Below are 23,831 nucleotides of genomic sequence, written 5' to 3' on the forward strand. Positions count from 1 at the left end.
TTCACAGTCCAACTCTCACATCCACACATGACTACTGGAAAAACCATAGCCTTGACTAGATGGACCTTCGTTGGCAAACTAATGTCTCTGCTTTTTAATATGCTATCTAGGTTGGTCATAACTTTCCTTCCAGGGAGTAAGTGTCTTTTAATTTCATGGCTGCGATCACCATCTGCAGTGATTTTGGAGCCCCAAAAATAAAGCCAGCCACTGTTTCCACTGTTTCCCCATCTATTTCCCATGAAGTGATGGGACCAGATGCCATGATCTTAGTTTTCTGAATGTTGAGCTTTAAACCAACTTTTTCACTCTCCTCTTTCACTTTCATCAAGAGGCTTTTTAGTTCCTCTTCACTTTCTGCCATAAGGGTGGCGTCATCTCCATATCTGAGGTTATTGATATTTCTCCCAGCAATCTTGGTTCCAGCTTGTGTTTCTTCCTGCCCAGCATTTCTCATGATGTACTCTGCATATAAGTTAAATAAGCAGGGTGACAATATCCAGCCTTGTACTCCTTTTCCTATTTGGAACCAGTCTATTGTTCCACGTCCAATTCTAACTGTTGCTTCCTGACCTGCATATAGGTTTATCAAGAGGCAGGTCAGGTGGTCTGGTATTCCCATCTCTTTCAGAATTTTCCACAGTTTATTGTGATCTACACAGTCAAAGGCTTTGGTGTAGTCAATATAGCAGAAATATATGTTTTTCTGGAACTCTCTTGCTTTTTCGATGATCCAGCAGATGTTGACAATTTGATCTCTGGTTCCTCTGTTTTTTCTAAAACCAGCTTAAACATCTGGAAGTTCACAGTTTACATTTTGCTGAAGCCTGGCTTGGAGAATTTTGAGCATTACTTTACTTGTGTGTGAGATGAGTGCAATTGTGCTGGGTTCCTTAGGCCTAGGAATAGAGAAATGATGCTGAAATCACTTCCACTGTGCAGGAAATCAATCCTTTAGCTACTAGGGAGAGCCCACACAATCCTGCTCTGCTCCCATGTCTAGACTTCTGAGCAGCTAATTTCACACGTTTTGTTCTCATCACTTCCAGAGATCTCAGTTGTTGTTGCTCAGCCACTAAATCACATTCAACTCTTTGCAACCCCATGGTCTGCAGCACGCCAGGCTTCTCTGTCCTTCACAATTTCCCAAGGCTTGCTCAAACTCACGTCCATTGAGTCAGTGATACCATCCAACCATCTCATCCTCTGTCACCCCCTTCTCCTCCTGCCTTCAATCTTTCCCAGCCTCAGGGTCTTTTCCAATGAGTTGTCTCTTTGCATCAGGTGGCCAAAAAATTGGAGCTTCAGCTTCAGCATCAGTCCTTCCACTGAGTATTCAGGGTTGATCTCCTTTAGGATGGATTGGTTTGGTCTCCTTGCTGCCAGGGACTCTCAAGAGTCTTCTCGAGCACCACAGTTTGAAAGCATCAATTCTTTAGTGCTCAACGTTCTTTATAGTCCAACTCTCACATCCACACATGACTACTGGAAAAATCATCCAAAGATCTAGAGACATGGCAATAGGTCCTCTGAGTCAGAAGGAAACAAGCAATTTTAATTGGTACCCTGCCATGCAAACCTTAGGCAAACCAAGTTCCCAGGGGGTATCTCCTGGCATCCCTCAGCCATCTCAATAATCATGGTTTCTGCAATGATAGTTTTGCATGTCTTTGAACAAGCTTCAAGAAAGCAGGATATCTACCCTAACAGATCACACGTGAAGTCACTTCAGTCATGTCTGACTCTCTACAACCCTATAGACTGCCAGGCTCCTCTGTCTATGGGATTCTCCAGGCAAGCATACTGGAGTGGGTTGCCATTTCCTCCTCCAGGGGATCTTCCCAACCCAGGGATTGAACCTGCATCTTCTGCATAGGCAGGCAGAGTTTTTTTGTTTTTATTTTTTTTGTATTACTGAGCTACCAGGGAAGCCTATATCTCACATTATACTTATTGAAGAGTATGTATATCCTTCATGATATTTATCAATATATTTATATGGTATTTATTTTCTCTATTTATGGTGATACTGGGGGTAGGATAAAGTTCTTTAAATGACAATTTATATGAATACAATTATAATAGTTCTCTCTAACACAGCAGTTCCATGTAGGCTAATGGCATATTTGATACCAGACAACAATCCTGGGTTTCCACTGTAGCTCAGCTGGTAAAGAATCTGCCTGTGATGCAGGAGACCTTGGTTTGATTCCTGGGTCAGGAAGATCCCCTGGAGAATGAATAGGGTACCCATTTCAGTTTTCTTGGGCTTCCCTGGTGTCTCAGTCAGTAAAGAATCTGCCTGCGATGTGGGAGACCTGGGTTCAATCCCTGGGTTGGGAAGCTCTCCTAGAGGAGGGCATGGCAACCCACCCCAGTATTCTTGCCTGGAGAATCCCCATGGACATTGGAGCCTGGTGGGCTACAGTCCATAGGGATGCAAAGAGTTGGACACAACTGAGCAACTAATACTTCACTCAGAGAAAACAGAGACATGGGGGTTGAAACAAAAAGCAGAAATAAAGTGGGAGAGGTAGAATGGTAGTTTTGTTTCCTTTGAAATGGATGCTATTTTAATTAGTGAATCTCTGGTAGGAATAAGGTGAGATTTGTTTCAGGCAGATTAGATACTTAAACCTCCCACAGGTACAGATTTACCACTGGCAGAACTAACCATGGCTTTGACATGGAAATCTCCCCTTAGCTTAGCTGCCTTGAGCTTGGTGTATAATGAAAGGTCACCCCAAATAACATACTTAATATTAAAGTCACCTTCCAGCGCCAGAACACAAAGGGAAAAAGAGGGGATGAGAGAAGAGAATCAATAGGGTAAATAAATACAAAAAATCAATATATTCACTGGTTCATTCACCAATCTTGTAAACTTGGTAGACCTGGTTTCAAGCTTGGACGTAGAGAGAAAACTGACTCCAAAGCAAAAGCAGTGCATGAGTCCAGCAGTAAAAAGTACAAGGCAGGCAAAATTTCTCTATGCTTTCAGAAGGATTTGGTTCCTCTGTGGGAACAGCGACAAGAAAAAGGCACAAGAGTGAATCTCGCAGTGCTGGGAACTCTTCTGATTTATCTGGGTGCCAATTACACATGTCTGTTGGGTTTGTGAGCTTGTGCTCTTAACAATATACACACTTTACTATGTGGATATCACACTTCAGTGCATAATTTAAAAACACGGGGACTTCCCTAATGGTCTGGTGGTTAAGAATCTGCCTTGTAATGCAGGGGACACAGGTTTGATCCCTGGTCCCGGAAGATCCCTCATGCTGCCGGGCAACTAAGCCCACAGGCCACAGCTGCTGAAGCGCTTGAGCCTGGGTGTCACAACTAGAGAGTCTGTGCATCACAACAAAGACTCTGCATGCTCCAACTAAGACCCCACACAGCCAACAAACTTAAATCAAAATCAAAATCTGTATGGGGGACAAGAAAATCCAAACTGTGGGAAAGCTGAATGGAAATATGAATTGCTGTCTACACTTATGAAAAAGCTAACTGAGCCATGGCCTTAGCACTGAATCAAGCAGCGGTAACAATGCTGGATTCAGATCATAAGGTCTTATTATTTCCCTTGCTGTGTGGTCCCCCGAAAGGCCCCTCAGAGTGCCCTTGTGTCAAGTTGGCTGGAGTTGTGAGGCACTGTAAGAGCAACTCTTAGGATGGATACTGGCACTTCTTTCATTTAACCTTGACATTGTAACTTGTTACCTACACACAAATGTGTGAGAAATGTTTGATATTATTCCATTGTTACCGAATGGTATTAGCAGCCTTAATAATTACACTGGGAGAGCAATACAAAAAAAAAAAAAAATCCTGGGGTGATTATCATTATTCAGATTCTGTCAAGGTGAGAAAAAGGACAATAAAGACATGTTCAGGAATGAATTTTGCCTTTGTTTTCCATCTTGATCATCGAGTTTTTCTTTAATACTAATTTTAAAAAAGAACAAAGCACAAAAGACTGTAGTAGGATCTGAGAATATAAATGGATAGAAGAGTGACACTCCACTCAGCATGAAGAGTCTTTTTTCAGGTTGAACTCAGAATATTCCTTCTCTCATTGTCTCCTTCTCGTTCAGGTTAAGGAGATGAACAGTCCTTTCACAAGTCTGGCAGAAGGGCTATACCACTCCAGTTCTAACTTTCCCAAGGACCTAAATTTCAGTTCTTTGTTTTTATATGGACAGCAGTCAAAGGCAGTAAAAGAAAAACAAACAAACACCCTCTTATTATATTAAGAAGACATGTGCCACATATCATTAATATCCATCCATACCATGCCTTGCCCTAAAGAGTCAGGATCTTTTACAAGGAAGACACGATGCTGATAGTCAATTCTCTAGGTTCATATAATGAGAAAACTGCACACCATTTGACTGGGTATAAATATTTATCATTTTATACACTGTTTATATAGCCAAGGAGAAAGACGGTTCTATAACTACTCTCTGAAAGGCCAGAACTCCTTGGAATAACTCCTCACAGGCACCCACAACATCCAGCAGACAATTTTATATTTCGTAGGAAATTTTTGGTTTTAAAAAGCCAACAATCCCTTGACTTGATCTTTTTTGAGTTGTCATACATGGAGAAACAGAAATAACATGGAAACCAGAGATGGGGACTGTTTGAGACTTCATGTGTTCCTAGAGGGCTTCCCTTGTGGCTCAGCTGGTAAAGAATCTACCTGCAGCGTGGGAGACCTGGCTTCGATCCCTGGGTTGGGAAGATCCCCTGGAAAGGTAAAGGCTACCCACTCCAGTATTCTTGTCTGGAGAATTCCATGGATACGGTCCATGGGGTCACAAAGAGTCAGACACGACTGAGCGACTTTCACGTGTACAGTGTGTTCCTAGAAGCAAGAAATCCAACATGAGAAGCATAACTTTTCTGTTTCTCTAATATTAGTATATATTATGAAAGGATGATGTGTACCAGATGGTGCCGAAGTTCACATATTTCCAATTTGAGCTACTTCGAAAGATACTATTTCATTATCTTCTCAGTCCTTATGGGAAATGCCTGGGGTTGAGCTAACCGAACTAGATTTGGTGAAATGTCCATCTGTACATGAGAACAGAAGAAACCCTTCACAAACTGGCTGGTGGTTCTCCATACTGCCATCGGGGAGATGGTTCATTGCAAGGGAATAAACACAGATGGGTTTGGCTGACATTAGTTGGGTGCTCACTACAACCTTGAAAGAAGAAGGGTCTCCATAGATGGTTGTTGACTACAAGATTTTCACTCCTGTATTCTTTTTTTTCTTTTTTTTTAGCATAGACTTTCAAAAAGCAGAAATAGGCAGAGTAACACTGGTAGTGGCAGCTTGGTGAACAGTGTCCATGAACACATTTTCAAAGACGAGAAATAGAACCCATTTTGCCCAGAAGAATGGAAAATATAAAAATCCTCTGGGGCAGCATTTCCAAAGGCACCGAGATCTGACAGCATTTTAAGACAATTCTTATTTACAGTGTGATCATTGGAACTCATACAAGCACATCCATTCATCTCTATATTAATGGATTTTTTCCAACGATTTCCCCCATTGTTTTGCCTGATAATGAATGAAGGATGTCTTTATAATATGTTTTAAATATTACTGATAATGTATACTATCTATGGTGAAACAGATCACCAGCCCAGGTGGGATGCATGAGACAAGTGCTCGGGCCTGGTACACTGGGAAGACCCAGAGGAATCGGGTGGAGAGGGAGGTGGGAGGGGGGATCGGGATGGGGAATACGTGTAAATCTATGGCTGATTCATATCAATGTATGACAAAACCCACTGAAATGTTGCGAAGTAATTAGCCTCCAACTAAAAAAAAAAAAAAAATATTACTGATAGAGTTTTGTGGTCAATATTTTGGTTAAATTGATTAAAATTAATAATAAAACTAAATACATTCTTACTGAAAGAGGTATTAGATATACTCCTCGGTATTTCAACTGAATTAAAAACTTATTTCAAAACAAAAACTGTACATGAGTGTTTAAAGCAGTTGTATTTATAATTACACAATGTTGGAAGCAATCAAAATATACTTCAATAGACAAAAGGATGAACAAACTATGGTAACCCATACAAAGGAATACTATTTAGTATATAGTGAGCACTGAAGAATTGATGCTTTTGAACTGTGGTGTTGGAGAAGACTCTTGAGAGTCCCTTGGACTGCAAGGAGATCCAACCAGTCCATCCTAAAGGAAATCAACCCTGAATATTCACTGGAAGGACTGATGTTGAAGCTGAAACTCCAATACTTTGGCTACCTGATGCCAAGAGCTGACTCATTGGAAAAGACCTTGATGCTGGGAAAGATTGAAGGCAGAAGGAGAAGGAGACGATGAAGGATGAGATGGCTGGATGGCATCACCGACTCAATGGGCATGAGTTTGATTCAACTCCGGGAGTTGGTGATGAACAGGGAGGCCTGGCATGCTACAGTCCATGGGGTCACAAAGAGTCGGACATGACTGAGCGACTGAATTGGACTGATATACTATTTTATTGTATTTATAGGATATTTTAGAAAAGACAAAGATATAAAGTCAATAGGGGGTTAGAGAATGAGGAAGTTAACAGGTAAAGCTCACGGCTTTCTTTAAGGTAGGAAAACTATTCCATCTGATAATGTAATGATAGACATGTGTCACAATGTACTTATCAAAATCAATAGCGCATACAAAATTTAATGCATGTAGACTTAAAAAAATTGGATGTGGGGTTTCCCATGGTGGACTGTAAATTGTGACAAAATAATATAATTATATTACCACTGTATTTTAAAAACTCAAGTGTATAAATACATATCTCCACACATATTTGTCCTCCCTCTATCATCTGGGAGAGTCTAAAACCAAAGACAACCCAGCAGCAACAAGTGCAATTAGCACACTTTGCTTCTAATGACCCCAACAAAAGGAACCAGGGCTCCTTGGAGACAGAGGTAATTCTAGAAGTGGAGCAATAAATATACAAAATGAGCCTGAAGGACCATGCACATAAGCAGGTGGATTCTCTGGTGGTGCAGTGGATAAGAATCTGCCTGCAATGCAGGAGACCCCAGTTCGATTTCTGGGTCATGAAGATCTCCCTGAGAAGGACATGACAACCCACTCCAGTATTCTTGCCTGGAAAATCCCATGGACAGAGGAGCCTGGCAGGCTACTGTCCATGGGGTAGCAAGAGTTGGACACAACTTAGTGACTAAACAACATTGATAATGTCACAAAATGTCAGTTCCCCGCCCCCCCCAAACACTCTAACCCATTAGACAAATCTAAAATGAGGGAAATTCTACAAAAATACCTGACCAGTTCTCCCTACAAGTGTTAAAATGTAGTGTCAATATCGATTCATTGATTTTAACAAAGTTTACCACACTAATGTAAGATGTTAATATTGATAATAGTAAAATGTGGGTGTGAAGGTATACGGGGACTGTATTATAATTTCACAACCTTTCCATAAATCTAAAACTCAAATTAAAAATTTACTTAAAATGAAAAGAAGCTCCACACACTTAAGCATATGGTTTTTTATTTTTTAAAAACATCCCATAGCTGGGAACAGATGTTTGTTCCATATGTATCCAAAGATGTGACCCTAAGTCAAGCCTTATACAGGGACATGATAATTCTAGAAGAGAGAACATTGGTATCCAATTTAATGAGTCTCTGGTTTTGGATTTTCATTCTAGCTCCTCCTGATTAAGTTAATATGGCCACACTAAACCACATTAGTCTGCTAGGGTTGCCATAACAAACACTCTAGCCTAGGTGATTTCTACAACAGGAGTTAATTTTCATACAGTTCTAGAGGCTGGGAGTCCAAGTTCCAGGCGCTGGCAGGGCTGGTTTCTCCCGAGGTCTCTCCTTGGCTTGCAGATAGCCGCTCTTCTTGGTGTCTTGTCACACAGCTGTCCTTCTGTTCATACGTGCCCCTAGAGTCTCTGTGTCCAAATTCCTCCTTCTTGTAAGGACACCAGTCAGACTGGACCAGTGCCTGCCCACATGTCCTCACTTAACTTTAATCACCTCTTCAAGAGCCTTAGCTCCAAATACAAATCATTTGAAGGTCCTGGGGGTTAGAGCTCCAGTACATTAATTTTGTGAAATAGAACTCAGCCCACAACACAAATAAATTTATATCTATATTTTTCAGTAAAAATATGATAATAACATGCAACCTACAATATATATAATTTTATATAATACATAATGTGCAATGGTAACACTAGACATATATAATGCTCTTTTCTAAAAATCTACACAGTGTTTTCCAAAGGACCCAGCCTACAACAGAAGCTAAATAAGGTGTATCTGTCATGGCTTTGTTCTCGATCAGTTTAGCTACACTGGCATTATTTTTCTAGAATTGCCTTTCCTACGTTTGTCCTGGTTAGGTTTGGCATGAGCTTTTGCAGGCAGAAGTGGAGAAGGCAGACCCATTGTCAATGAAGGTATCGGACACTGGGGCAGTGCATGCCTGACTCAGCATGTTCTCAAGCACCCCATGAGGACACGGAGCAGAATCCAGCTCACAGCTCCTTCAGCAGCTCTAGGCTGTGTTCCTCCAGAATGTCCAAGTCCTGACCCAGGTCCAGTCCTGCGACCAAGGGCATCAGCTTCTCCTGCAGGAATATTGAGGTGGGAGTGCCAGGCATAGGCTCCTTTTGGATTCCAGTGTATTCCTGGTCTCTTCCACTTCCCTTCCAGTTTTCCGTCCTGTCACCCAAGGCACAGACAAGAACTTGTCTATCAACTCTATTGTATATAGTCTAACCTCTATGACAACTCCTTCCTTCCTCTGTGGACTGCTAGTTGCTCTGCACGCCTGATGGTGTTCAGTCCCTAAATTGTGTCCGACTCTTTGCAACCCCATGGACTGCAGCAGGCCAGGTTTCCCTGTCCTTCGCTATCTCCCAGAGTCTGCTTAAACTCATGTCCATTGAGTCAGTGATACCATGCAACCATCTTCTCCTCTGTCGCCCCCTTCCCCTCCTGCTCTCAATCTTTCCCAGCATCAGGGGCTTTTCCAGTGAGTCAGTTCTTGGCATCAGGTGGTCAAAGTATTGGAGCTTCAGCATCAGCTCCTTCAATGAATATCCAGGGTTAATCTCCTTTAGGATTGACTGGTTTGATCATGCTTGATGAGGAGCTCTTATTTTTACCCATCATAAGACTTTGAGCATATTTTAAGCACGTGTGCCTCAGTTTTCTCTTTTAAAAAATAAAAAGAATAAAATCCACTTCATAAGGTTGTTGTTAGGATCAAATGAATATACATGAATAGTGTGTTTGGCATTAACTTTTAAATATTAATCTCTGTGTAGTCCTAAAACAATTATTCATCATGCTAACCTTAAGTGACTAGCGTTGCTTTGGATTTCAGAAGGAACACATACCAACATCTCAACACCTATTCGAGACCTTTAGTTGGTGAATTTCCCCTCTCCTGCCCTCAGTGTTTTCTTGAACTCAAACCACTCTTGCGGCTTGCAAGAATTCATAATTGGTATATAATGATGAAATCCAGAAAGTCTGACATGGTTATAAAGAGAAGACTCCTTGGTGTCATGTTCCCTGACAAAAAGAAAATGAATAAAATCATCTTCAACACTGGCACAAATATGATTATACTGACTTTAAAGTCTTCTAGTACAGACACCAGACACAAGGAAGAAAGCCTTGTTCGCTTAGAATCAGACATGAGTCTGAGACAATCCGTATGTTCTCACTTACAGCCTCGTAATATAACTATTTTTTTTAGGGTATCTAATTATAATATCAAATACACACACACATGCAAACTTGCATTTCTTTCCTCCATACGTGTACATACTTAGCTTTATCCTAGTTCTTTTAACAGCTTGTATATCTTCCTTACCCTTATTTAATCTATAGGCATACTTTGTTTTATTATGCTTTACTTCATTGTGCTTCACAGATACTCCATGTTGTTTTTTTTTTTTTTCCCCAAATTGGAGGTATGTGGCAAGCCTGTGTTGTCAGATGATGTTAGGTCAGCATTTTTTAGTAGTTTTTAAAAAATTAAAGTGTGTACACATTTTTAGACATAATGCCATTGTGCACTTAATAAACTACAATGTAGCATAAACATGACTTTTATATGCACTGCGAAACCAAAACATTTTGCAACTTGCTTTCTTGAAGCAGTCCAGTACCCGACTGGCAATATCTCTGAGGCATGCCTGTATTGATCTATGTGCTCATCTACACACGTGACTATCCTGCCATTTAAGTTTCATCATATTTTCCTCTACGTAACATTACTGATAAGAATAGGAAAAATGGCACATATCTCACATAATTGTGATTGCTAATCAACCAAAGAATAAAAGCAATTTGGGCCTAAAACTCAAATAGCAATCTTCCAAGTCCAGTGAATCTAAAAAGCACAATTATTAAGTCCATTATGCACAAATATAAAAATCAAAGAAATAATATTTAAAAATGTTCAAACTCTAGGAACCCCTACCAGCTCTGAGAGGTAAGGAGGGCATGACATACACCAAAAAGATATTGACAGAGATGTCTCACATTCATTTTCAGCCAAGACTTCAGGATTTCACAAATGCGTGTTTCAGAGCTGCCCTGACATGCAGTGCATCCCTTTCCCTGACAGACGAATGTGGGCAAAGGCTGAACTCTATATGCTTTTTCTCTCTAGCCCCTTTTAATTCATGATTTTCTGAAATGGGTATGTAACAAAAATTCGTAACACTGTAGGTATTGATGCTAATTCACAGAGCTCGAGACACAAGCACGGCTTGCATAACTTAAGAATGATTTGCCCTTTTGCCTCAAAAAATCAATAAATGTGTTGAATCCTAAAATATCCATTCTTATTAATATATGAGGACAAAGAGATAGAAAGACAACAGGATCATGGAACTGTCCACCTGTGTTTCTCAAACTTCCATCTACAATACAATGTTTTTTGTTGTTATTGAGTGTTTTGATTTTCCTTATAAGTGCAGGTTTACCGATATGAGAATACTTTTCAGTATTTCAAGTACCAGAAGATTATTTGAATCGGAAGCAGTAGATGTCTTATCTTTTCAGAAGGGTTCAGGGTAGACTTGGATGAAGTATTATTCACCATAGAAAATTTAACAACAGGGAAGTGGGTGTAATTTTCAGAGAGGTTACCCAATGTATCCAGAAATAGAAAAATAAAAAATCTGAGTAGATGGACTTCCCTGGTGGTCCAGTGGTTAAGAATAAGACTGTCAATACAGGGGATGTGCGTTTGATCCCTGGTCCAGGAAGAGTCCACATACCGCAGGTCAACTAAGCCCATGCGCTTCAAGTACTGAGCCCATGTGCCACAACTAGTGAAGCCCGTGCACCCTGGAGCCCGTGCTCCCCAACAAAAGAAGCCACTGCAATGAGAAGCCCACACACCACAGCTAGAGAGTAGCCCATGCTTGCCACAACTAGAGAAAGCCAGCACACAACAATGAAGATCGAGCACAACCAAAAATAATAAAATAGATAAATAAAGCTTAAAAAATGTAAGTAGAAGACATATTTCTGAAGAGCTTAAAGAAACAATATTAGGATAATTAAACTGAGTTTAATTTGATAATCAAATTGAGTTTCACTGTGAATGAGCACAGGGGCAAAATGGAGGGAAAAAATAAAAGGGAAAGAAACAGAAAGTTAGCTTTAGCTACTGTTATGAATAGGCTGGGAATCGATTGTATAATTGGGATATTGAGCGAATGACCTGGTTGATATGGACAGGTTGATCTCAAAGCTGCCTCCACTCAGATACTGAAAATGCTGAGTCAAAGGTTTGATTTTAATCTTCTAGATCACCAATTCAAATTAAGAGATACTCATGAATGGGAGAGACAGGTCTCTAAATTAATCCCATCCCACAGAGAATTCCACTCTGTTCACCAGTTGGGATGGAGTTAACGACAGACTGTTTCCAATAGGTTCAAGTTTCAGGTTATTATGGAATTACTGAAATATATTTTATGTAATATTCTATTATATAGAACAACAGTGACACCAATATTACAACTTGCAAAATCAAATGAGGTATTTGTAAGATTCTGTTTTGATTTATACCATTCTGAAAAAAAATTTACTGGCTAGTGATTGAGAATTCATCTTTAGAAAGAATTCAAAGATTTCTGGTGGTTACATGAAATTCCTAAGTCAACAGACCAAATCTACAAGAAGAGACCATTGAAAATGTCCAGTTTATGTTGGCAATGAAACCCCGAAATGGAATTGGGTCTGGAGTTCCTGAGGCAGCCCTAAAATGAGTAGTTCTATAATTTTAACTATTTTCAAAGTGACTCTAGAAGGTAGATTTCTATATAAGTTTAACAACTTCCCTAAGCTATCCTATAGGAGAAGGAAATGGCAGCCCACTCCAGTACTCTTGCCTGGAGAATCCCATGGACAGAGGAGCCTGGCAGGCTACAGTCCATGGGGTTGCAAGAGTCAGACACGACTTGGCAACTAAACCACCACCACAAGCTATCCTAACTGCATTCACATATTTGGGTTGATATTTAGCCTATAGAACATTAAAATTAAAGATATCAGGATTATAAGTTGACCAAAAAATGTAAGAATCCCATTAGGGACAGTACAATAAATTGATTGTATATTGTTATCCTTAATTGATTCATAAAATGTCCCCTTACGGTTTAGAGAGTACAGAGGAGTAAGCATTAAAGCAAAATTTGATGGAAGGAGTTTTCTCTTCAGAGAAGGCTTTCAAATAAACCTTGTTTATATCCCCATCATTATATGCCGATCTTGTTCTTAGCCACCGTATAGAAATAACAATGCCTTTAGGAAGACTAAGTGGTTTCAGGTACCTCTCACAGTTCACTGCCAGTATCTTTCCCATTTGTATACTCCAGTAATTTCTAAGCCATAGATCAATTAGGGAGACCTGTGGGTACAACCGAAATCTGCATATCAGAAATCACTGCTTCAATTTTATCATAAGATATAAGAAAACATTCAGTTACTATACCAACTGTCTATGCAGTCCCTGGGGTCACAAAGTGTCGGACATGACTTAGCAACCGAACCACAAGAACAATGCAAGTACCTTCCTTCTGCGGAACAGAAGCTACACAGGCCTCTGCCTTCCTGGAGCCTGGGAACCACAGCTGCTACAGACGCTGATGGCAGGTAGGGCAGCTGCATCTCTTTGAAAAGTGTTTATTTCAATCTTCGTGATTTCCCACCCATGTTTTCCTACAGAATTTCAATTTTGTTTGTCACTCTGAATCAAATAAGACAAGAACGATAATCAAATCCATCAAGATATGTTTTTCTCTTTCTCACTTTGCATCTCTCCTTTAAAACACAGAAATGCTACCGAATCTTTTCAAAATCGAGCCGAGAGAGAGAAGGAAAACCACCACCTCCACAATATAAAAAAGATGTATGTTAGGTTTAAGACAGTTTGTCAGTATGAACATCCTTTGATCTTTTAAGCTTCTGTGACATAAACTGCTTCTTTAATAATAAAAAATATGAAAATGAATTTCTAATTATTAATTGGGGAAACTTCTTTTTATGGGATGAAAATATCTATCAGGCAGTGACAAGAATAACAAGCTAATGCATGTAAGCTAGAGTCATCATAATTTTTAATTTGCTCTTTAGAAATTGCAAATTTGACTATTTAGCTGCATGCTACATTAACATGTGACCTAACATAGATTCAAAATTCTCTTCTCATTAGACATGTGTTTTTAAAACTTTTATAGTATAAAATTATGCAGTTTTGCAAGATACTTTTTAAAAATAGTTTCTGGGATCATATAAATGTCTGAATCTCCAAAAGGGCATAAAATATGAATTTATCAAATTCTTGTATATTAATGCTTTAAACAGTCTGATGTATGAAAATCATTTTACTTTCTTTAATTCGGTGTTTACCGATTAACTTTGATTTTTTTCAGTAAATCTATTTTGAGCACAGGTTGGCGCCATTGCCATAGGTCTGTTGTACCATAAATACAACTGAAATACACAAGAGAACAAAATTTGAGAGTATCATATAGTTTCCTGCCCCCATTCCTGACTGCCTGCCACCTAAACAGTTCATTCCAAAAGTTATTACGTATGGCTGGCGAGGTAAGAATTCACAGAAAGGCAGGAAGGTAGAGGTAGAGTGAAACAGCAATCAACGTTTGTGTCAGGGAGTCAGGGGATGGGCAGAGGAGCAAATGAAAATCACTTACTACAGCAGTGAGGGGTGATATTAACACCAAATACATCAAGTGAAAAGAAACAGGGTTCTCACTGTTGGAGAAAAAGAAACAATTAGAATGAGCCTTGTGGTGTTGCTTTGGCATTGGAGGTATAGAGGTGAACTCATGGTAAGTCTAGAACTCATGGAGGTCTAGATTTGATCCTTTTGCTATAAAAAGACTTTATTAGGACAACTGGAGACATCTGACTGAGGTCGACGCATCCACTAGCAATGGTGTATCACTATTAATTTCCTAATTTTGATGGCTGTATTGTGCTTGTGTAGAAAATCATCCATGTGGCAAAGACTGATTGAAGAATCTCATGGTGATGGGGTATCATCTCAGCAATGCACCCTCTAAAAGTTGAGGAAACATTAATTTGGACTATAACTGCACCTTCTTTCTAAGATTAAATGTATTCCAAATTAAAGATGATGAACAACACAAAAGAAATAGCCTGTATTTCACATGGGCCATCTTCCAAAAGAGGATTTGAAGATGTTTACCATAAAAAAGGGCTTCCCAGGTGGTGCTACCAGTAGAGAACCCACCTGCCAATGCAGGAGACATAAGAGACACGGGTTTCATTCCTGGGTTGGGAATTCTTGGAGGAGGGCATGGCAACCCACTCCAATATTCTTGCCTGGGGAATCCCCATGAACAGAGGAGCCTGGGGGACTACAGTCCATGGGGTTGCAAAGAGTCAGACACAACTGAAGTGACTTAGCACACATACATGCACCAAAAAAGAACAAAATCACAAAGAAAAGACATGTTACTAATAATAAGAGAAGATAGGAGAGTGAGAATAACACATAGAACGGACAACACTGAAACTGTTCTCAAATGTTAACACTTTACCTTTGGCTGAGTCACTGTTTCAAGTAGAGTAAGTCTCCTTGCATATTATGTACTGACATCCATAACCTCTATAGTTATGAGCCTTTGCAAAGCAATGAGATTTTCCTTTCCAAAATATATTTTACTAAGGAACCTCTTGACCTTCTGATTTTTTGATTAATATTTTTTGATGGAGAGTGCATTCTCTTTTGCAGTCACCACCAGGAAATCCAGAGTCAATCCCAGTTATTCTCTTTGGTTTTTACTTTAATATTAACAGCACTTCAGCCCCATTTATTCACCAAATGGCTCTCAATTAATTTTACTGTGATTTGAATTTCTATGTGATATATTGTTCTTATATTTTTAAAAACTGCATAAGATTTCACCCATACTTCTCTTTGTCAAACTCCTGTCCTCTTTGTCCAGCTCTTCATTTAATTTGGAAAGTATGCTAATCTAAAGAGCTCTTCCACTTTGGAAAAACAGTAACTATTATTAATAGGCAACAGAATCATTAGGCAGTGGAATCATAGAACATATATAAATGAAGTTTTCTAGAGATATTATCAAAGTTTAGTATAACATACTGGTTAAAACCTTGGAAAGAAGAGCCAGATACCTGGATTCAATCCCAGCTCCTCCATTGAATATCTCAGTTTGGATTAGCTATTATTTCCCCCACTTTTCTGATTAAAAATAATGAATAGAAAAGGTAATATCAGTACTAATGTTAAAAGACTGTTGTGAATATTGCAAGCTTTTAACAGCATTGGGAATATAGCAACTTTTTAATACACACTGATCACCATTAGAGAAGACTTGAATCTCAAAGAAAACTAAGAAAACCTCCAGTTTATGTTTATGTTTATGTAACTTTGCAGTTACATAGTCATTCATACCAGCTCAAGTCCTACTTGGCTTTCTCATCCATCCTTTATCTCCATCTTTACTAACATACCCGTTAGAATAAAATAGGGTTCATTCCAATGTGTGCAATTGTGAAACATAAACTTAAGGCTTCTTAAGCAACTTTTCATTGACTAAGGCATTCACAGGGCTTCCCTCATAATTCAGGTGGTAAAGAATCTGCCTGCAATGCAGGAAACCCCAGTTCAATTCCTGGGCTGGGAAGATCCACTGGAGAAGGGATAGGCTACCCACTCCAGTATTCTTGGGCTTCCCTGGTGGCTCAGCTGGTAAAGAATCTGCCTGCAATGCAGGAGACCTGGGTTTGATCCCTGGGTTGGGAAGATCCCCTGGAAAAGGAAATAGCTACCCACTCCAGTGTTCTGGCCTGGAGAATCCATGTACGATATAGTCCATACAGTCGAGGGTGGCAAAGAGTCAGACATGACTTAGCGCCTTTCACTTCACTTTCAAGGCATTCATACCATATACACAACTTATTGAATCATACTAGTAAAAGCAGCTCAAAGATGGATGTTTGTAAAGAAACAAGTATCAACTGAGCACCAACTCAATGGCCATGCCAAGTAATTCAAATACAATCATGAATTTTTCCAAACATATTTTCTTAGGTAGGGATTCTTATGCATACTACACAGATAGAGAAGGTGAGGCTTAGTTGGGTTATATCACTAATACAAGTAGAAAGCAGATTTGTAGACAAATTATCTGAGATTCTATTTTCAAGCTAAATACAGAGTTCATTTTACCTGAACCCAGGTGTGGACACAAGAGATGAGGGTTTGATCCCTGGGTTGGGAGGATTCCCTGGAGTAGGAAATAGCAACCCACTCCAGTATTCTTGCCTGAAAAATTCCATGGACAGAGGATTCTGGTGGGCTACAGTCCACGGGGTACCAGAGTCAGACGCAACTCAGCACAGATGTGAACACACAATCAAGGTTTACAATCCCTCACTCCAATATCCAATAGCATAAAAATATTTAAAGTGTCTGGAACTTATTAAGTGTGGGCAAATTTTCACTGAAAAACCAACTTCAACCTTGCTAGCTTGGGATCCACAGTAAAAATCAGACAAGCTCACACATCGTTCTTTACGCAGTATTGCTATAAAAGTGAATTCTCATCAAGTTCTGAAATAAACAGTAGAATATAAAAGAGCTCTGCCTCCAGTTTCCAAATAAGATGGTTCTAAAATAATTTGGCTGCCATTTGGGCAAATATATATGTGTGTTTTGTCTTGACAGCCTGTCAACTGGCAGACAGTTCTGGAATATCACATTCATTTCAATGTAATATTGGTAAATTTTTCAATTAGAATTTTATTTTTCACTCTCTGCAACAATGAAATCCCCCAGTCCTTGCTGGCATTCTTCAGGGTGTTCAGGTGCAGGTGTTGGCATTTCTGCAGTAGCAAAGGAAGAAAAATGAAAGAAGGCAGGCAGGGAGGGAAGAGGCAGGCTGGAAGAGAGCAGTGGTAATGGGGAGAGAACAGAGATAGGAGCTGACCTTCATCCTGATATTCACCTTCATGAGAAATGAAGGGAATAATTCACACTTGACAATAAAATAGTGCCGCTGCCTCTTCCTCCTTTAACCAGAGAGGCTGGAGTCAAACAGAAACCAGACACCCGATGCATAAAATCGATACAAAGGTAAAGTCCACAGGTAATATGGGAATGAGATTAATAAAAATAATTTTATAAACCACAACTACCAATTATTGAACACTTCTTTACTTTATGGCATGCCTTTACCTTCTATTTTATCATGTGATTCTCAAAAAATGAAAGCAAGATAGAAGTTGTTATCTTTGCACTGTGGCCAAGGGAAATAAGCAACAGTTTCACCTCCTTGAATTTCAAAGTCGAGCAGATAATAAGGGATAGAACCAGGATTCAAAATTTCATCCATTTGGTTTCAAAACCCACTCCTTCAACTGCAGCATATTCCATGTGGTTTTCAGCAGAGAGGTAACAAGCTAAGCATTTTTAAAATAACTATGTAAGTTGGTGTAGATTATTTCTTTTATAAAGAAATACTATACTATATTGTACATATAGTATAGTATATTGTACATATACTATAGTATAAATATAGTATAAATACTATACTCTATTTATAAAGAAATACTATACTATATTGCTATACTCATAAAGAAAAATCTTTGAGATAGAGGAACAATGTATAAGTGCACATACACATTGCGTTATATAGCTAATAATATCTTTAAATTCCTTTCCTTAGCTGAAATTGACCATGAAGTTTGTAGAAGTTTGTATTTTATTTTTTTCCCTCAGCATATTTATCAGGGGCATGACTCACACACACAGGAATGGAAGCCTCTGACACATCTACAATAAATAGGTATAGACTTGGCCATTAAAGATGTAGAAAGTATAATAATGAAGAAAAAAATAGCAGCTTTCTGTTGATCATTTATTAGTAATTAAGATTAAGTATTCTCTATGTGGGGCTTCCAGGTGGCTCAGCAGTAAAGAATTAATCTGCCAATCCAGGAGACGTGGGTACTCTCCCTGGATCAGGAAGATGCCCTGGAGAAGGAAATGGCAACCCACTCCAGTATTCTTGCCTGGGAAATCTCATGAGCAGAGGAGCCTAGCAGGCTACAGTCCATGGGGTCATAAAGAATTGAACATGACTTAGCAATTAAACAATAACGATTCTGTATGTATTGTAAGTGGTAATAGTCCTTTAAAATCACCTTACACTAACAGAGACAGACTCATAAACTTAGAGATCAAATTTATGGTCGCCAGGGGAATAAACAAGGGATGGGATAGTTTGGAAGTTTGGTGGACAGGTACACACTGCTATATTTAAGATGGATAACCAAGAAGGAACTACTATACAGCACATGGAATTCTGCTCAATGTTACGTGGCAGCCTGGAGGGGAGGGGAACTTGGGGGAGAATGAATACACATGCATGTATGGCTGAGTCCCCTTCACTGTTCCACATGAAACTATCACAACATTGTCAATCATCTATACCTCAATATACAATAAAAAGTTTTTTTTTTTAAAGATGGATTAGGCAAGTTCTCTGCCCTAAATAACTTGATGAAATAAGAAGTAAATAAAAAGAAAGAAAAAAATATAGCATTTCTCAGCTCCTGTTTACCTGTCAGAATTTAAAAGAAGTATGAACATGAAGGTGTTTTTGATTGTTCATGGGTTCCTTTCTGCTGTAGTAGTGATGGAAGAGAGAGAACTTCCTGCTAGAAATCCCTAGAAGTCTCCCACAAATTTTCCTAGAAGAAGTGTCATTTCAGCCTACCATAGAGGAGTGATTTGATTTTGATAAGAAGAAAAAAAATACGTAAAAGTTGGATTCTTCACACAAGGAATAGACAAAATAGAGTCTTGGTAGAAGAAATACACTGGTAAGATGTGAACACCTGAAGCCAATTCTGATTTGCTGCTGCAATGGGTGCATCTACCAAAGTTATAGTGTAGGTTAAAAAATAAGAGATCAAATGAAGCCAAACTATTTACCTAATTGGGGTTTTTGATTTGTATCTCTATTTGTGTGTGTGTGTGTTTTATCACATTATGTTCTCCTACTTCTAATTTATGTGATTTTGCTGCATAGACTATAGGTTGCCTTAAATGCAGTTTGAAACAAACCGGGGTATCCATTCCATCCACTGTATGCTTAGGAATGACTTTGGTGCTCTTGGGCCCTGGATCTTGGATTCTGTCTACTGCTTTTGTCAGACAAGGAAGAATTCTAAAATTCCCTTTTATTATAGTATAAAGTCCTGGGTCAGGAATTCCTGTATCAAGGCCAGAGTTTGGGGATGAAGTGAAGTGAAAGTCACTCAGTCGTCCAACTCTGCAACCCCATGGACTGTACCCCACCAGGCTCCTCTGTCCATGGAGTTCTCCAGGCCAGAATATTGGAGTGGGTAACTGTTCCCTTCTCCAGGGAATCTTCCCAACCCAGGGATCAAACCCAGGTGTCCTGCATTGCAGGTGGATTCTTCACCATCTGAGCCACCAGGGAAACCTGAGAATACTGGACTGGGTAGTCTATCTCTTCTCCAACAGATCTTCCCAACCCAGGAATTGAACTGGGGTCTCCTGCATTGCAGGCAGATTGTTTACCGGCTGAACTGCCAGATAACACTGATTTGGGGATAAATAAGCAAATACAAAAAAAGGGAAGAAAAAGGTAGAAAACCGTGTTTTGGAATAAATGTTGTTCTGTGGAGTATAATGAATATTTCAGTGGCTCACAAAAAGTGGGAGTGAGTCATTGGTGATAGCAAGGATTCTTTAAAAAGTTCAGTCCAAGTAAGATGAGCACAACACACAAGCCTCTAGTAGCTGATTTCCTAATCCACTCTAGACTCTACCCACCAGCTCAATGCAATATCTGGCTGACTACAGACCTAGACGGTTTCCTATTTCTCTATGTGCTATATCTGCATGTGAATACACACAAACAAATAATTAAACATCAAGCAAATATCAATAGGATTAGTCTGGCATGTTGGAACAAATCTTGATAAATCCGCTTCAGTAACAATACTCGAACTCCAGGTCTATGAGAGGAATACAAATTCAGCCTATTGAAGTACTGTCGTGCAAGGAGAGAGATTTTAATAAAACTGCTTCGTCAGTTCCTATTACTCAGGGACTAAAGCTATTGAGCTGTGGAACTGAGGCCAAAAATGGGGATTTGGAAATGCAAATTAGAGATAAGACGGTAATAAATGTCTCTTATTCAATCACACACTATCCCTGATGCCAAAAGCTATTTTAAAGATGATTGTTAACAGTTCTGTGAAAAATGGAAGCATACATACCCAAAATGGACATCTCTGGTACGGTGGCATGGTAGGGTCCATTGAGAAACTCTGGGGCATTGTCGTTGATATCTTGGACTTTAATAATAAATTCAGAAGGAGGCTCAAGAGGCTTATTTGTCTCCCAGTCCACTGCTTGAGCTGTTAGGGTGTACTCAGCTTTTTCCTCTCGATCAAGTCTTTTTATAGCATGGATATCTCCTGTTACATCATTTATTTGAAAGATAGTCCCAGCTCCATCGCCTGACAGGATGTATTTGATTTTTTTGCTCCCAGGATCCAGGTCTGTGTGTAGCTAAAATGAAAGGGGACATTGGTTAGTGATGTGGCAATTTGCAAAGTATGTTTTAACTACCTCATGTTTCAATATAAAGTTGTTTCTTTCTACATTGATTATAACTTCATCAATTTCTGCCAATAGTAGCTATACAAAGAGTCTGTGCAACCCTCTGTATATCAAGTAAGGTAATGAGAGTCAAATACACTTGAATGCCTTTAAAACATACTCTGGCCTGTTCAGTATAAATTGATATACATTTGCAATGATAAAAAAAATTGAGCAGAAAACATTAAAGTATATGTGTTCCTTCAATTTGTTCATATATTTACTTGTTTAGTATGAACTGATGTGCAATTAGAATGATAAAAAGATTGATAAAAATATATAAAAATGTATGCATTCTTTTCAATTGGTTAATACATTTAAAGATTATTATTATTAGCTATTTTTATGGGCTACTATCTGTGTGCCAAAAACTGTGTGAATCACTTCTCATGTACTAATTCTTTTCATTTTTTCCAAAAGTCATTGAATTAGAATATTCCATATGAAACACGAGAAAAGGGAAGTTTGAGAAGGTATATCGTAACATCTCCACAGTTTCTATTTGATAGAAACAAGTGCAGCAGGCCTAAAGTTCAACTCAGCTCTGGCTGCTATATTCAAAACTCTGACATAATTCTAACAATCTGATGGATATTAAGACCTTATGTTTGTGTAAGTTTTTTTTTCCCCTTTGATTTGTATGATTCTTCTAGTCCAGGAAAATTATTCCCATTTTGCAAAGATGACTGAGGCCAGATTATGGGAGCACATTTTCCAGAAATGGGACTTCTTTGAGAAATAAAAACTTTGCAGCAGGAATTCAGCTCCATTTTCAATCATGACAACAAGTATTTACTGAACACCTACTCTGCCTAAAACATTTTGGTATGTACTGGGGAAAACAGAACCCCAAAATTTCACAGTTTATTCTCAGGAGGGAAACAAAAGTGTTCTGATATATGGTGCTGTTTCTTTATACTATACAGACTCCTATTAAAAAATAAAATGAAAGAAGAATATATATTTTTAATTCTCATTTTTAAAAGGAAAATTCATTGGATTATAGTTATAAAATATTGCTTAAATGCACATATTTTCAGTTAAACACAATTATTTAAATGCCAATATAGTTAGTTCTTGGGCTTCCCTGGTGGATCAGATGGTAAAGAATCCACCTGCAATGCAGGAGACCTGGGTTCGATCCCTGGGTTGGGAAGATCCCTTGGAGGAGGACACAGCAACCCACTCCAGTGTTCTTGCCTGGAAAACCCCCATGGACAGAGGAGCCTGGCGGGCTACAGCCCATGGAGGTGCAAAGAGTCAGACACGACTGAACGACTAAGCACACGTGCAGTTAGTTCTTGCATCATGAGATTTTTAAATACCTGTTCCTTAAAATATATATATGTATATATTGAAGAAAAAAAGTCTTGTGCAAAAAAACTCCTAGAAACTCAAAAGGCTTTGCGTTCTCTTGGGATCACTTTTTATTCAGAACAGATTTTATCACTTTCTTTGCCAATTTAAATTTTATTTAGCTCCTCAATAAATGAAAAGATTATACAAAAGACATAAAACAGCAACGAAGCATCCAAATGCATCTAGATCTCCTATTTTACTTCTGAATATTTTAAAAAGTTACAGCATAAGATTACATCAAATATTTATTGAACCGCAAATTGTATCCATTTCATTTATTGTACTAAACTTATTAACAAGAGGAAATATTGAAATGCCACTTTATCTTAATGAATGTGGGAATATAATTCATTAATGTGCTATTAATCCTAATTTATGATCATTTTAATTTATGTGCATTTTAATATTCTATTAGCATTTTTATTAAAAAAGAAAAATTTGAATAAAGTATGATTCATGGATGTTCCCGTTCATATACATGCATTCCTGAGACTCAGAATGTATTGGCATGTGTCACTCTTGCCCATCACAGTTTTGCTATCAAATATTAAGTCATTCAAAATACTGTTATTATTTATGTTAGAACTTATTTGTACCATATTTTCCATACATTTATCAACAGCCTCTGATTAGTAAATCATATCATATTCTTATATGTTGGCGGTCCTTTGTATTTAGAAGTAACTGAGGGAGAAGGGAACAGCATAGGTTTTGAAAAAACAATAAGCTAAGACTCAGATCTCTCTAACTACGTGAACTGAAAAAATTAACACATTTGTTTGAGCTTCAGTTACTTTGCCTCTAATATGGAGATGAGACACCTATTTTGCAGAATTGGTTTTATAATCTGAGGTGATCTATTTGAAAAAACAGAAAAATTAAATGTTAACTGTACAATGACTGAAGCTGTTTCTACTTCATAACATCCTCAACTATGCACAACTACCTGAAAACACTATAATAAAGCCTAACTGCAAGCTGAGTGAAAAGTTCCCAAAATTCCATCCTGAAAAAATGGAGAGAAAAGCTCTTAGCAAACACTGTGTACTTCCTCTTTCTTCTGGAAAATTATTTTTAGCAAATGTCAGCAAAATCCAGAGCCCTCATGATCTTAAAAGGCAGAGTATTGTGTTTCCATATGCATTCCTTTCATCCTGTTATTAATATTGGCGCACACACTTGCACATGGCCCA

General features: G+C 38.6%; 1 protein-coding gene across 1 annotated transcript in view; it reads right to left on the bottom strand.

Moving 5' to 3' along the window:
• CDH8 (cadherin 8) overlaps positions 1-23,831 on the bottom strand; it is a 390,892-nt gene that overhangs the window by 231,840 nt on the left and 135,221 nt on the right. The window contains exon 3 of the mRNA XM_043437761.1: positions 20,895-21,189. Coding sequence (XP_043293696.1) covers positions 20,895-21,189 — 295 coding nt within the window. The remainder of the gene's footprint in view (positions 1-20,894; positions 21,190-23,831) is intronic.

The sequence above is a fragment of the Cervus canadensis genome, chromosome 18 (genome assembly GCF_019320065.1).
Source record: "Cervus canadensis isolate Bull #8, Minnesota chromosome 18, ASM1932006v1, whole genome shotgun sequence".
NCBI lineage: Eukaryota > Metazoa > Chordata > Mammalia > Artiodactyla > Cervidae > Cervus > Cervus canadensis.